Source organism: Oncorhynchus tshawytscha, linkage group LG07 (assembly GCF_018296145.1).
Source record: "Oncorhynchus tshawytscha isolate Ot180627B linkage group LG07, Otsh_v2.0, whole genome shotgun sequence".
NCBI classification, from domain to species: Eukaryota; Metazoa; Chordata; class Actinopteri; order Salmoniformes; family Salmonidae; genus Oncorhynchus; species Oncorhynchus tshawytscha.
The window spans coordinates 63,054-79,025 of NC_056435.1; the positions used below are offsets into that span (position 1 = coordinate 63,054).

Below are 15,972 nucleotides of genomic sequence, written 5' to 3' on the forward strand. Positions count from 1 at the left end.
TGGCCTGAGGGGAACATTTGTTTGACACCCCTGGGCTACACTGTCTAAATCTATTTTCTGAGATATTGTGTAAAATAGTGGTTCTTCTCACTATGAATAACTATAAACATCCGCTTAAAAGAGAATGATTAAAGATTTTTAAACAGTAACATTAACAGTATTTAAAACAGTAACATTTTATAAAGAACAAATGTTCAGGATATACGGTATTTATGCAAAAAATCATTGAACAACACAACTTCTGAGGGAATTCGCAGTGAATATACGTTGATACAAAATGTTGTGTGTATAGGAAAATAGTGGAGGTATATGAGATATTTTACAACAGAGGTTGAACTTACAGCCCATCAGCTAGATGTCTGTGAGGACCAAGGTGGAAATGACAGATCAGTGTCCAGATGTGTGTATGATTCCACTTTATCACTGTGCTCATCTCGCCATAGACTGAACTTCCTAGTGTGAAGAGGGATCCCAACACTAGAGACAGATTTCAAAGCACTTGACATTTTTTTTTTGAAAATTGCTGTTCTCGCTGTGAACAAAATGAAAATCTGCAAGCCCTGTGGAGACAAAGCAAAAACACAAAGACGTTATCAAGTAATTTCAGGAACACACAAGGACAAACAAAAGGTAGCGTTTCCATAAAGACCAGCTCAATTTATTTATGTTTAGTAGGTGTCTAATTGTAAATCATGTCTGGTTCTGTGGTATAATAGACACAAGTATTTCTAGTTTACATTTGAGTCATTTAGCAGACTTACAGTAGTGAGTGCATACATTTACTACCTGAGTGGTGGTGAGTACACAGAAGGAGATGTTGAGTATGGTGTACATGGTCTGGTTCTGTGGAATGAGCAACAGATAGCCCAGGATCCAGGAGAGACCGAGCACCACAGCCAGAGAGAAGCTACTGAGGAACTTCTTCTTCATCGATGTGTGTCTTGTACTGGGAAACATAACCAACATACTTAGAGTGCTGTAATATACTGCTGTAATAGACTGCTGTAATAGACTGCTGTAATAGACTGCTGTAATAGACTGCTGTAATAGACTGCTGTAATAGACTGCTGTAATAGACTGCTGTAATAGAGTGCTGTAATAGACTGCTGTAATAGAGTGCTGTAATAGACTGCTGTAATAGTGCTGTAATAGACTGCTGTAATAGACTGCTGTAATAGACTGCTGTAATAGACTGCTGTAATAGACTGCTGTAATAGAGTGCTGTAATAGACTGCTGTAATAGACTGCTGTAATAGACTGCTGTAATAGACTGCTGCTGTAATAGACTGCTGTAATAGACTGCTGTAATAGACTGCTGTAATAGACTGCTGTAATAGACTGCTGTAATGCTGTGGTAGAAGAACATTTGACTTCCAGTGGGTGAGTGGGTTAGAGCACGGTGCTTATTCAATTGTGATTTGGTTACTAATAACTAATAATAAATAAATAATTTATAATAGGCTTTTCATTGAAAGATAATTTAAACTTAACAAGCTTGTTAGTAGGTATTTAAATCAAGACAGATCTTTGTGACTCCAACTTTCTACCTCATGCCCGCATTAATGTTACCTGGTTAAATGTGGGTTGGTCTTGCCTGTTGTAACTGCAAAATATACCAACATCACTGTGTTGAAGATAAGCATGAACGCCACAGGTATCAGGAACCCCCAAAACATTGGCAGCTTGAAATCAAAGTTCCCCTTTGGATCGAGGGCTGCAAGCCAGCAACTGAGAGGTCAAATGAATGAGTTAGAGAGTGGGACTCTATGACAGACAAAACAGAATGCCTGTTATTTGAAGAACGTGGTTTTAATCAAACCTGGTGGGTAGCATAAGTAAGAAACTATGGAGAAAAATGGATCATTCATAATATACTCTATCTATATTTTTTACTTTTAATATTGCCAATTATTCACATGCATAATAAACATATACATACAAAAACTGACAGGGATAATCAATTGCCCCACTTTAGTTCAAAATGAACCTATTATGTAATAACCACAGAGAAAGAAATTTGCTGTACAGCACAAAACAGTACTCAGGTGTAGCTGTGGTAGTATAGTACAGTACAGTGAAGTAATACAGAAGTAGTATAGTACAGTTCAGTATAGTATAGTACAGTATAGTATAGTACAATCCAGTACAGAGAAGTAGTACAGTAGTACAGTAGTAGTATTGACTCACAATTCCTCCTGCCTGTAACCCAGTGGATCATCCACTCTGTAACTAATTCCTAAGGTGACGGCCACCACAACCGCAGGCAGTCCTAAAAGACAGAATGATGTTGTTATTTCCTGGTAGATTTGCATGCAGAAATATACACTACACATACATCCTCTATACAATTTGCTTTTATGTACTATTTCAGGCATACTAGAGCCTGAAAATATCACCTAGCATTAGTTTTGGTCCAAGGAGCCCAGGTCTAATGCCAGTCATAGCTTCTGAAACAACAAAATAATGTATTTTTCTCCATGCTGTCCTACCCCATCCGATGGCCATGGTATAGGCTGTGAAGTGTGACGGGCTGGTGGCCAGGCTGTTTCTGATCATCAGGAAGACATGTGTGGCGTACAGCGTGTTCCAGGTGAATGTCCCCAACAGGAAGTACTGCAGCAGGACTGCCACTGCAGTACAGGGCCCCCTGTCCTGCTCTGTGTGTTTGTCGGACGGGGGGAGAACGTTGTCCTCCTGTATTTCAGGTTTGTCCAGCTGTTTATGAGGGTTGTCCACTCCCAACATGAAGAGGAGGGTGAAGATCAGGAGACACATGCAGACGCTCACTAAGAGAACTGTTGGGTTGGTTTTGCGTGATTTCCTGGGGTTAAGTGATAGACAACACTATGTTAGGGAAGTTATATGTGTAGTTATGGATGTGTTGGTTCATTAATAGTGGGTTTTAAAATGGTTTCACCTATCAAGTCCTGTTGGATCAGACAAAGGGCTTCTTTACACTGTTGAGAAGCACCAAATATTTTGAATTGGTTCTGGAACCCTGTAGGATCTTACCGGGTCACGATCTGGAATGTTACTGTATATTTTGAATTGGTTCTGGAACCCTGTAGGATCTTACCTGGTTGCGATCTGGAATGTTATTGTTAAACTCAACCCTATGATGGACATGGAGCATCCCAATATGGTGATCCAGTTTAGCGCTTCAGCGTATTTAAAATCCTTCCTGTACGACTGTAGAAAGAACATAAAAAAATATGTTTCTGTCACAGTCATATAGAAAGTCATTGCCCTCATGTGTCTGGATCCTGCTAATGATGTAAAAGATAAGTCAGAGTGTGGTCAGTAAAGGGAGATGAAGGCAGCTAGCTACTCACCATCAGCACAGCAAAGTTAGTGGTGTGATTACAGAAACAACGCAGGCCGTCTTCTGAGTGGTTGACTTTGGAGCAGCCAAAGGTGCTCCAGTCTTTCAACGTGTAGTTCCACCACACGCAGGCAAAGTCATAGAGGGAGGCGTTGGGGACAGTCTGAGAAGTAAGAACAGAAACAATCTCACTGTAAATCCTTCAGAAAAACACATGCATTCACAGTATTCTTAATTTAAAAATAATAATCATAAAGGAAATTGTGAAGTATAACAGGTCATTAAGCAGATGTGAGATTTTTTTAAAAGATATTTTATACATCATATTATATACAATACAACATGTGCTTCCTTGTTCACTGGCCAAAATATGCTTCCTTGTTCCTTATGGCTGATAAGCGTCAATGGATATCTTAGATCAAGGGTAGGCAACCCTGGTCCTGGAGGGCCACAGGCACATCCTGTTTTGATTTAAATGACCTGGAAGACCAGGTGTGCTGACTTTAGACAATCACTGAACTGAACAAATAGCTCAGTTGGTCAGATGAAGTGCCTAGTTGGAACAACATCCTGTAATACCTGCGGCACTCCAGGAACTGTGCTGCCTAACCCCTGACTTAGATAATGGATAACCTCCCATCATGTGTCCCAGAGAATTTGGACCACTATGTGTTTACTGATTCCAAGATAAATCTTACTGTGGGCTTGAAGAGCATCTCAACATGTAACCCAGACACTTGTCCCAGGTTAGCAGAGATGACCCTCCTGCTGGTGCCTAAAGAAGCTCTGAAAGCCCTGGACCTGAAGAACCGGTCATTTTGGTAGAGCACAAAACCAATGGAGTGGTTTGTGTTTTTACTACGTAAAACTGAGTGGAGAGAGAGAGAGAGACATTGTTAAAACACTACATAGCCATAATATTACATTTGAAATGTCTCTATTCCATTGAAATTTTTGTGAATGTAATGTTTACAGTTCCTTTTTTCACCTTTGTTTATTATCTATTTCACTAGCTTTGGCAATGTAAATATATGTTTCCCATGCCAATAAAACCCTTTGAATTTAATTGAGCGTGTTTGAGAGAGAGAGAATGTTTTTCATATCAGGACTTTATATACAGTGGGGCAAAAAAGTATTTAGTCAGCCACCAATTGTGCAAGTTCTCCCACTTAAAAAGATGAGAGAGGCCTGTAATCTTCATCATAGGTACACTTCAACTATGACAGACAAAATAAGAAAATTAAATCCAGAAAATCACATTGTAGGATTTTTAATGAATTTATTTGCAAATTATGGTGGAAAATAAGTATTTGGTCACCTACAAACAAAATTGCTGTTCTCGCTGTGAACAAAATGAAAATCTGCAAGCCCTGTGGAGACAAAGCAAAAACACAAAGACGTTATCAAGTAATTTCAGGAACACACAAGGACAAACAAAAGGTAGCGTTTCCATAAAGACCAGCTCAATTTATTTATGTTTAGTAGGTGTCTAATTGTAAATCATGTCTGGTTCTGTGGTATAATAGACACAAGTATTTCTAGTTTACATTTGAGTCATTTAGCAGACTTACAGTAGTGAGTGCATACATTTACTACCTGAGTGGTGGTGAGTACACAGAAGGAGATGTTGAGTATGGTGTACATGGTCTGGTTCTGTGTAATGAGCAACAGATAGCCCAGGATCCAGGAGAGACCGAGCACCACAGCCAGAGAGAAGCTACTGAGGAACTTCTTCTTCATCGATGTGTGTCTTGTACTGGGAAACATAACCAACATACTTAGAGTGCTGTAATATACTGCTGTAATAGACTGCTGTAATAGACTGCTGTAATAGACTGCTGTAATAGACTGCTGTAATAGACTGCTGTAATAGACTGCTGTAATAGACTGCTGTAATAGACTGCTGTAATAGACTGCTGTAATAGACTGCTGTAATAGACTGCTGTAATAGACTGCTGTAATAGACTGCTGTAATAGACTGCTGTAATAGACTGCTGTAATAGACTGCTGTAATAGAGTGCTGTAATAGACTGCTGTAATAGACTGCTGTAATAGACTGCTGTAATAGACTGCTGTAATAGACTGCTGTAATAGACTGCTGTAATAGACTGCTGTAATGCTGTGGTAGAAGAACATTTGACTTCCAGTGGGTGAGTGGGTTAGAGCACGGTGCTTATTCAATTGTGATTTGGTTACTAATAACTAATAATAAATAAATCATTTATAATAGGCTTTTCATTGAAAGATAATTTAAACTTAACAAGCTTGTTAGTAGGTATTTAAATCAAGACAGATCTTTGTGACTCCAACTTTCTACCTCATGCCCGCATTAATGTTACCTGGTTAAATGTGGGTTGGTCTTGCCTGTTGTAACTGCAAAATATACCAACATCACTGTGTTGAAGATAAGCATGAACGCCACAGGTATCAGGAACCCCCAAAACATTGGCAGCTTGAAATCAAAGTTCCCCTTTGGATCGAGGGCTGCAAGCCAGCAACTGAGAGGTCAAATGAATGAGTTAGAGAGTGGGACTCTATGACAGACAAAACAGAATGCCTGTTATTTGAAGAACGTGGTTTTAATCAAACCTGGTGGGTAGCATAAGTAAGAAACTATGGAGAAAAATGGATCATTCATAATATACTCTATCTATATTTTTTACTTTTAATATTGCCAATTATTCACATGCATAATAAACATATACATACAAAAACTGACAGGGATAATCAATTGCCCCACTTTAGTTCAAAATGAACCTATTATGTAATAACCACAGAGAAAGAAATTTGCTGTACAGCACAAAACAGTACTCAGGTGTAGCTGTGGTAGTATAGTACAGTACAGTGAAGTAATACAGAAGTAGTATAGTACAGTTCAGTATAGTATAGTACAGTATAGTATAGTACAATCCAGTACAGAGAAGTAGTACAGTAGTACAGTAGTAGTATTGACTCACAATTCCTCCTGCCTGTAACCCAGTGGATCATCCACTCTGTAACTAATTCCTAAGGTGACGGCCACCACAACCGCAGGCAGTCCTAAAAGACAGAGAATGATGTTGTTATTTCCTGGTAGATTTGCATGCAGAAATATACACTACACATACATCCTCTATACAATTTGCTTTTATGTTCTATTTCAGGCTAACTAGAGCCTGAAAATATCACCTAGCATTAGTTTTGGTCCAAGGAGCCCAGGGCTAATGCCAGCCATAGCTTCTGAAACAACAAAATAATGTATTTTTCTCCATGCTGTCCTACCCCATCCGATGGCCATGGTATAGGCTGTGAAGTGTGACGGGCTGGTGGCCAGGCTGTTTCTGATCATCAGGAAGACATGTGTGGCGTACAGCGTGTTCCAGGTGAATGTCCCCAACAGGAAGTACTGCAGCAGGACTGCCACTGCAGTACAGGGCCCCCTGTCCTGCTCTGTGTGTTTGTCGGACGGGGGGAGAACGTTGTCCTCCTGTATTTCAGGTTTGTCCAGCTGTTTATGAGGGTTGTCCACTCCCAACATGAAGAGGAGGGTGAAGATCAGGAGACACATGCAGACGCTCACTAAGAGAACTGTTGGGTTGGTTTTGCGTGATTTCCTGGGGTTAAGTGATAGACAACACTATGTTAGGGAAGTTATATGTGTAGTTATGGATGTGTTGGTTCATTAATAGTGGGTTTTAAAATGGTTTCACCTATCAAGTCCTGTTGGATCAGACAAAGGGCTTCTTTACACTGTTGAGAAGCACCAAATATTTTGAATTGGTTCTGGAACCCTGTAGGATCTTACCGGGTCACGATCTGGAATGTTACTGTATATTTTGAATTGGTTCTGGAACCCTGTAGGATCTTACCTGGTTGCGATCTGGAATGTTATTGTTAAACTCAACCCTATGATGGACATGGAGCATCCCAATATGGTGATCCAGTTTAGCGCTTCAGCGTATTTAAAATCCTTCCTGTACGACTGTAGAAAGAACATAAAAAAATATGTTTCTGTCACAGTCATATAGAAAGTCATTGCCCTCATGTGTCTGGATCCTGCTAATGATGTAAAAGATAAGTCAGAGTGTGGTCAGTAAAAGGGAGATGAAGGCAGCTAGCTACTCACCATCAGCACAGCAAAGTTAGTGGTGTGATTACAGAAACAACGCAGGCCGTCTTCTGAGTGGTTGACTTTGGAGCAGCCAAAGGTGCTCCAGTCTTTCAACGTGTAGTTCCACCACACGCAGGCAAAGTCATAGAGGGAGGCGTTGGGGACAGTCTGAGAAGTAAGAACAGAAACAATCTCACTGTAAATCCTTCAGAAAAACACATGCATTCACAGTATTCTTAATTTAAAAATAATAATCATAAAGGAAATTGTGAAGTATAACAGGTCATTAAGCAGATGTGAGATTTTTTTAAAAGATATTTTATACATCATATTATATACAATACAACATGTGCTTCCTTGTTCACTGGCCAAAATATGCTTCCTTGTTCCTTATGGCTGATAAGCGTCAATGGATATCTTAGATCAAGGGTAGGCAACCCTGGTCCTGGAGGGCCACAGGCACATCCTGTTTTGATTTAAATGACCTGGAAGACCAGGTGTGCTGACTTTAGACAATCACTGAACTGAACAAATAGCTCAGTTGGTCAGATGAAGTGCCTAGTTGGAACAACATCCTGTAATACCTGCGGCACTCCAGGAACTGTGCTGCCTAACCCCTGACTTAGATAATGGATAACCTCCCATCATGTGTCCCAGAGAATTTGGACCACTATGTGTTTACTGATTCCAAGATAAATCTTACTGTGGGCTTGAAGAGCATCTCAACATGTAACCCAGACACTTGTCCCAGGTTAGCAGAGATGACCCTCCTGCTGGTGCCTAAAGAAGCTCTGAAAGCCCTGGACCTGAAGAACCGGTCGTTTTGGTAGAGCACAAAACCAATGGAGTGGTTTGTGTTTTTACTACGTAAAACTGAGTGGAGAGAGAGAGAGAGACATTGTTAAAACACTACATAGCCATAATATTACATTTGAAATGTCTCTATTCCATTGAAATTTTTGTGAATGTAATGTTTACAGTTCCTTTTTTCACCTTTGTTTATTATCTATTTCACTAGCTTTGGCAATGTAAATATATGTTTCCCATGCCAATAAAACCCTTTGAATTTAATTGAGCGTGTTTGAGAGAGAGAGAATGTTTTTCATATCAGGACTTTATATACAGTGGGGCAAAAAAGTATTTAGTCAGCCACCAATTGTGCAAGTTCTCCCACTTAAAAAGATGAGAGAGGCCTGTAATCTTCATCATAGGTACACTTCAACTATGACAGACAAAATAAGAAAATTAAATCCAGAAAATCACATTGTAGGATTTTTAATGAATTTATTTGCAAATTATGGTGGAAAATAAGTATTTGGTCACCTACAAACAAGCAAGATTTCTGGCTCTCATAGACCTGTAACTTCTTCTTTAAGAGGCTCCTCTGTCCTCCACTCGTTACCTGTATTAATGGCACCTGTTTGAACTTGTTATCAGTATAAAAGACACCTGTCCACAACCTCAAACAGTCACACTCCAAACTCCACTATGGCCAAGACCAAAGAGCTGTCAAAGGACACCAGAAACAAAATTGTAGACCTGCACCAGGCTGGGAAGACTGAATCTGCAATAGGTAAGCAGCTTGGTTTGAAGAAATCAACTGTGGGAGCAATTATTAGGAAATGGAAGATACAAGACCACTGATAATCTCCCTCGATCTGGGGCTCCACACAAGATCTCACCCCGTGGGGTCACAAGAACAGTGAGCAAAAATCCCAGAACCACACGGGGGGACCTAGTGAATGACCTGCAGAGAGCTGGGACCAAAGTAACAAAGCCTACCATCAGTAACACACTACGTCGCCAGGGACTCAAATCCTGCAGTGCCAGACGTGTCCCCCTGCTTAAGCCAGTACATGTCCAGGCCCGTCTGAAGTTTGCTAGAGAGCATTTGGATGATCCAGAAGAAGATTGGGAGAATGTCATATGGTCAGATAAAACCAAAATAGAACTTTTTGGAAAAACTCAACTCGTCGTGTTTGGAGGACAAAGAATGCTGAGTTGCATCCAAAGAACACCATACCTACTGTGAAGCATGGGGGTGGAAACATCATGCTTTGGGGCTGTTTTTCTGCAAAGGGACCAGGACGACTGATCCGTGTAAAGGAAAGAATGAATGGGGCCATGTATCGTGAGATTTTGAGTGAAAACCTCCTTCCATCAGCAAGATGAAACGTGGCTGGGTCTTTCAGCATGGCAATGATCCCAAACACACTGCCCGGGCAACGAAGGAGTGGCTTTGTAAGAAGCATTTCAAGGTCCTGGAGTGGCCTAGCCAGTCTCCAGATCTCAACCCCATAGAAAATCTTTGGAGGGAGTTGAAAGTCCGTGTTGCCCAGCAACAGCCCCAAAACATCACTGCTCTAGAGGAGATCTGCATGGAGGAATGGGCCAAAATACCAGCAACAGTGTGTGAAAACCTTGTGAAGACTTACAGAAAACGTTTGACCTCTGTCATTGCCAACAAAGGGTATATAACAAAGTATTGAGATAAACTTTTGTTATTGACCAAATACTTATTCTCCACCATAATTTGCAAATTAATTAATCAAAAATCTACAATGTGATTTTCTGGATTTTTTTTCTCATTTTGTCTGTCATAGTTGAAGTGTACCTATGATGAGAATTACAGGCCTCTCTCATCTTTTTAAGTGGGAGAACTTGCACAATTGGTGGCTGACTAAATGCTTTTTTTGCCCCACTGTACATGAGTAACTTGACCTTGCCTTGTAGGCTTATCGTGAAAGCCAAATTACTTATCATTAGTTTACTTATCCATATCTCATCTGACACTGCTTACCTGATTTCGATGACCACAAAGAGCAGTTAAGTTCTCTCAGTGAAACCTAAACAAGGAAATTGAAGCTTGAGTTTATACACTATGTTTGTATACCAACATTGGCTCACCTGGAGGGAATTTGATAACAATCTGGACATCGGTAGAACCTCCTTTGTCAGCTATCAGTTCAGAGGTATTGATGTTGAGATTAATTCTGTCGGCCACAAAATTACCAGAACTTCCTGGAGAAGGAGATTCATTTGATTTAGCAATTTAAAGCAGAGCAATATATAGTGTTACTTCTGTATTTGTCTGTAATCCATACCAAACCTTACTGACCAACAGAGGAGAAACATTTGAATTGTTGTTTTGCTTGAACCAGTCTGGTATTTTAACACAGATACAAATTATCACTTTAAATTACAGTTTGCGGGTTCACTAGCAGTCTCACTCACCAGTTAGAGCAGTAAACTGGATCCCTACTGTGTCACTTGGTACTTGGACAGACTGGACTGCCAGGTTGGGCTGAACCACCAAGGACACATGATTGTGCTGGTCCAAGGAAAATTTCTCCAGGGTCTCTGTGAGGCTGGGAGAGAAACATAAAAACATTTGTTTACATGCACCCATGCAGAAACGCAGAGGCACACGTACACACATAAAATCAAACGTATGGAGAAACACAAACACACATACCTCTGGACAGCGTCTCTCTCCTGTGTACTCTCCTCACTGGCATTCAGCAGCTGACTGATGGTGGTTACAGCTGCCACTGCGATGTCCTGCAACATGATCAAAACCAGGGGATGAACCTCAAGTGTTCAAGTCACTGCAGTGACAACCTCACGTTTCTCTCCAGAACATGTCATAGTTCACGACTTGATTTCAAAACATCTTATACCTGTGTGATTTTTGCAGACTTAAGCAGTGTGTTAGCGATCTGAGCTGCTGTGGTGATGTTGTCAGCTGACAGCTGATGTTTTTGGTTGGTCAGGATCTGAGTACTGAAGGCTAACTGTAGTAAATCACCTGAACTGCTAGAGATCTGAATAGGAACAGAGAAGGATTTTTATTCATTTGATTTTACTAGAGCAAGGCACTTGCAATGCCAGGGTTAAGGGTTCAATTCCAAACAGGGGACAGTACAAAAAAAGTAAAACAATATATTCAAATGCATGCAAATTCAATGTAATGTAAAACACAGGAAATAAAACAATTATGTTCATCATCAACTGTTAAGCAGAGTAAAAGAACAGAATACATGAGTTGAAGGTGAAAGCCAGGTGTTCAAACTGTAAGATGGACTCCTCATGATAATAACTGTAAATCAAATTTGATTTTTCACAGGGGCCAAATACAGCAGATGTAGACTTTACTGTGAAATGCTCACTTACGACCCAATAATGCAGAGGTAAAAAGTATCAAAATTAGCACCTGAGGAAATAGTAACACAATAAAATAACAATAACGAAGCTATATACAGGGAGTACCAGTATCGAGTCAATGCATTGAGGTATGAGGTAGTTGAGTTGGTTTAGGTAATTGACCCAAAGAAAGAAGAACACGAAATCAAGACTGGTCATAAATCAGGATCATAAAAAATATGCCTATTGACTTACATTTCCTTGAATGTCACTGAGGGTTACTTCACACTGCAGAATGTGAGGAGGACCAAACATTGGAGAGCCGGTGTCATTCAAACATCTTGCTGAGGCTTCTGGTAAACCGGATGGAGGAAACAAGACAAAAAGAGAGTCAAGGTTTTGTTTTACATAATAAAACATTAATTAGGATTGTAACAGATGAATAAAATGGTTTCATTTTAGGTGAATAAAAGTAACATACCAGTGGTTGTCTTCTCATCACATAACTCTACTGAATAAGTAAACCAGCCAACCGGTGTTCTTGGGAAGGAGAATCCATCCTTGCTGGTTGAATTGCAGAAATTCCCTATCGAAATAAAATACATTTCAACATGCAAACATGAAATATACATTCTGAATGTAAGATCCAGGGTTAGGTATAGTAGTGTGGTGGTGTGTACTGTGAATGTACCATCTGAACAGGTCTCTCCAGTCCACTCATCAGGACAGATACAAACTTGACTCTTTAGCTTACCACCGTTGATACAGACCAGAGGAGGGGTGGTGGTCGAGGTGGTGGTCGAGGTGGTGGTGGGAGAGGTGGTGGGAGAGGTGGTGGGAGAGATGGTGGTGGGAGAGGTGATGGTGGTGGGAGAGGTGGTGGTGGGGATTGTAGGAGAGGTGGTGGTGGGGATTGTGGGAAAGGTTGTGGTGGGAGAGGTGGTGGTTGGGATTGTGGGAGAGGTGGTGGTGGGAGAGATGATGTTGGGGGTGGTGGTAGAGGTGGTGGGAGAGTTGGTGGTGGGAGAGGTGATGGTGGGAGAGATGATGTTGGGGGTGGTGGGAGAGGTGGTGGGAGAGATGGTGGTGGGAGAGGTGATGGTGGTGGGAGAGATGATGTTGGGGGTGGTGGGAGAGGTGGTGGGAGAGATGGTGGTGGGAGAGGTGATGGTGGTGGGAGAGGTGGTGGTGGGGATTGTAGGAGAGGTGGTGGTGGATGGGATTGTGGGAGAGGTGGTGGTGGGAGGTTGGTGGTGGGGGAGAGGTGGTGGTTGGGATTGGGAGGGATGGTGGTGGGAGAGGTGGTGGTGGGAGAGATGATGTTGGTGGTGGTGGGAGAGGTGGTGGGAGAGATGGTGGTGGGAATGGTGGTGGGAGAGGTGGTGGTGGGATTGAGGAGAGGTGGTGAGAGTGGGGTAGAAAGGTGGTGGTGGGAGAGCTGGTGGTGGGGGGGAGAGGTGGTGGGGGAGAGATGGTGGTGGTGGTAGGTGGGAGGGTCTGGGAATTGTGGGAGAGTGGTGGGATGGTGGGGGTGTGTGGTAGAGGTGGTGGTGGGAGAGGTTGGTGGGGTGGGGGGATGGTGGTGGGAGTGGTCTGGTGGGAGGGTGATGGTGGGGGTGGTGGTAGAGGTTGTGGTGGGGGGGGTTGGTGGTGGGAAAGGTGGTGGTGGGAAAGGTGGTGGTGGGAAAGGTGGTGGTGGGAGAGGTGATGGGGGGAGTGGTAATTGGTCCACACACTATTGTGTATGGAAGTGAAGTATGTTCAGTAGTTGAAATGTCGGTAGTTGGAATGTCAGTTGTTGGCGTCTCGGTTGTTGGCATGTCGGTTGTTAGCGTGTCAGATGTCGGTGGCGTGCCGGTATTTGGAGTGTCGGTAGTTGTGAAGTCGGTAGTTGGACAGTCAGTAGTTGGACAGCCAGTAGTTGGTGTGTCAGTAGTTGGAGCATCGGTAGTTGGAATGTCCATTGCTGGAGTGTTGGTTGCTGGAGTGTTGGTAGATGTAGTGTCAGATATTGACGTGTCGGTTGTTGGCGTGCCGGTTGATAGCGTGCCTGTTGTTGGAGTGTCGGTATTTGGAGGGTCTGTAGTTGGACAGTCGGTAGTTGGACAGTCGGTAGTTGGAGAGTCGGTAGTTGGAGTATCGATAGTTGGAGTGTTGGTAGTTGGAAAGTCGGTAATTGGAGTGTCAGTAGTTGGACATTCCGTAGTTGGAGTGTTGGCAGTTGGCGTTTCGGTAGTTGGAGTGTCGGTTGCTTGTGTGTCGGTTGCTGGAGTGTCAGTTGTTGGAAAGTTGGTAGTTGGACAGTTGGTAGTTTTAGTGACTGTAGCTGGAGTGTCGGTGGTTGGAGAGTCGGTAATTGGAGTGTCAGTAGGTGGACATTCAGTAGTTGGAGTGTCGATAGTGGGCGTTTCGGTTGTTGGAGTGTCGGTTGGTGGAGTGTCGGTTGCTGGAGTGTCGGCTGCTGGAGTGTTGGTAGCTGTAGTATCGGAAGTTGGAAAGTCTGTTGCTGGAAGGTCGGTTGCTTGTAGGTCGGTTGCTGGAGTGCCGGTTTCTGGAGTGTCCGTTGTTGGAAAGTCGGTAGTTGGGTAGTGGGTAGTTGGTAAGTTGGTATTTGGAGTGTAGTTTAATGATATTTCGTAAGCTGGAGGGTCGGTAGTGAGAAGGTCGGTAGTTGGAAGGTTGGTAGTTGGAGGATCAGTAGTTTTAGTGTCGGTTGCTGGAGTTTCAGTAGCTGTAGTGTCAGATGTTGATGTGTAGGTTGTTGGACAGTCAGTAGTTGGACAGTCGGTAGTTTTAGTGACTGTAGCTTGAGTGTCGGTCGTTGGCGTGCCGGTAGTTGGTGTGTCGGTTGTTGGAGAGTCGGTAGTTGGAGTATCGATAGTTGGAGTGTCGGTAGTTGGAAAGTCGGTAGTTGGAGTATCAGTAGTTGGACATTCGGTAGTTGAAGAGTCGGTAGTTGGAAGATCAGTAGTTTTAGGGTCGGTTGGTGGAGTGTCGGTTGCTGGAGTGTCAGTAGTTGGATTCTCGGTAGTTGGAGGGTATGTAATTGGAGTGCCGGTTGCTGGACTGTCGGTTGCTGGATTGTCGGCTGCTGGAGTGTCGGTAGCTGGAGAGTCAGTAGTTGGAGGGTCAGGTGTTAAAGGGGCAGCAGTAGTTGGAGTGTAAGTAGTTGGAGTGCCGGTAGTTGGAGTGTAGGTAGTTCGTGGGGGACTAGCTGGAGGGTCAGGGTTTAAAAGGACATCAGTAGTTGGGGTAGTTATGTCAATGGTGGTTGGAATGGCAGATGATGTGGTGAGATCCCCCTGTGATAAAGAGACTTAAAAAAAGATAATTAACTCAGTAAAGCACACGAACAAGGGAACATAGTGTCAGTTCCTATAATCAGAGCAGATGATCCATGCTGTTCCAGTTTCATTGTGTCTGCATCAGTGTAGAAATGTTTCCTACTGTACTTTATGAGAGAAAGAAGTCATTATCACTGCCAATAAACGGTTGATAGCAAAGGCTACTCTGTTATCAACTGTATCTGAGACCTGACAGTAGTCTATCCACAGTCTGTAAACAATGGCATAGCGATACATCTAATAGTGTTTGGATAAAACTAAAGTCTGAAACAATGTCTTTATTGATGCTATTGTATCCCTCGCAGCAAACAGACAAAACATCAATCAATCATTGATTATAAACTAAACTTTAACATTCATTAACCACCACGTAAAAACAGTAAGGTCATATATTGGTAATAATCCATTGACAAGTTAAATTAATCATAAATTTTTGAACATCTGGACAGTGACAGCAATTTTGTTACGCAATTCTCAATCATACAACAAACTTAACAGCATCATACATCTGAACATCTTAAATCACTCTGAATGAATCAAATATAGAGCAAGTCTTACCTGTAGCAAAGACAGCCATAACCCATAGCTCCTTCATCTCTGCTGTTTCCAGTCATCCAGTGTCAGCAGACTGCACATTATTAGGACGTCTGTTGGTCTTATGCTGCGCTCCACCTATTACAGAGTCCGCATTGACGTACAGGTACCAGTTAATGATTTAGTGTTGAAATTAAGGGAAAAGTATTGTACATTGGCTCCAACACAATCAATGTTGTCAACAGGATCAGTAAAGACAATGACACAAATTATTTGAAAATAGATCAGATATGACTGGATAAAAAAATTAGATACACATGGATGGATACTGTGAGGACCAGTCAACCAATAGCATTACCCTTCTCTATGCAAAACATTCTTGGTTGCAGCTGGGAGGTAAAGTATATGTTTAGGTAAACAGACCTTTTTTCCATTAGAGCAGGTGTAATTCGATCTCCTGATTAGAGGGGAAGAATAAAACAAAGTAATGGAAGTGTCTTGGAGGTCTGGATTAGCATGTGAGGACACTAGAAGGTATA

The 15,972-nt window shown here is 42.1% G+C and overlaps 2 protein-coding genes across 2 annotated transcripts; both read right to left on the reverse strand.

The window, feature by feature from the left end:
- Positions 1-239: 239 nt before the first annotated feature.
- LOC121846834 (adhesion G-protein coupled receptor G7-like) lies at positions 240-4,112 on the reverse strand. The gene is made up of 8 exons (XM_042325018.1): positions 4,021-4,112; positions 3,333-3,485; positions 3,077-3,189; positions 2,490-2,821; positions 2,188-2,269; positions 1,570-1,728; positions 787-946; positions 240-560 (listed from the first exon to the last, which is right to left on the reverse strand). The coding sequence occupies exons 1-8, from the start codon at positions 4,036-4,038 to the stop codon at positions 348-350; spliced, it is 1,230 nt and encodes a 409-aa protein (XP_042180952.1). The 5' UTR covers positions 4,039-4,112; the 3' UTR covers positions 240-347.
- Positions 4,070-11,900, reverse strand: LOC112236034 (adhesion G-protein coupled receptor G7-like). Its single transcript, XM_042324981.1, has 14 exons — positions 11,811-11,900; positions 11,093-11,236; positions 10,888-10,973; positions 10,647-10,780; positions 10,320-10,433; positions 8,116-8,285; positions 7,428-7,580; positions 7,171-7,283; positions 6,584-6,915; positions 6,280-6,361; positions 5,662-5,820; positions 4,919-5,078; positions 4,645-4,692; positions 4,070-4,123 (listed from the first exon to the last, which is right to left on the reverse strand). The coding sequence occupies exons 1-14, from the start codon at positions 11,868-11,870 to the stop codon at positions 4,070-4,072; spliced, it is 1,809 nt and encodes a 602-aa protein (XP_042180915.1). The 5' UTR covers positions 11,871-11,900.
- Positions 11,901-15,972: the final 4,072 nt, after the last annotated feature.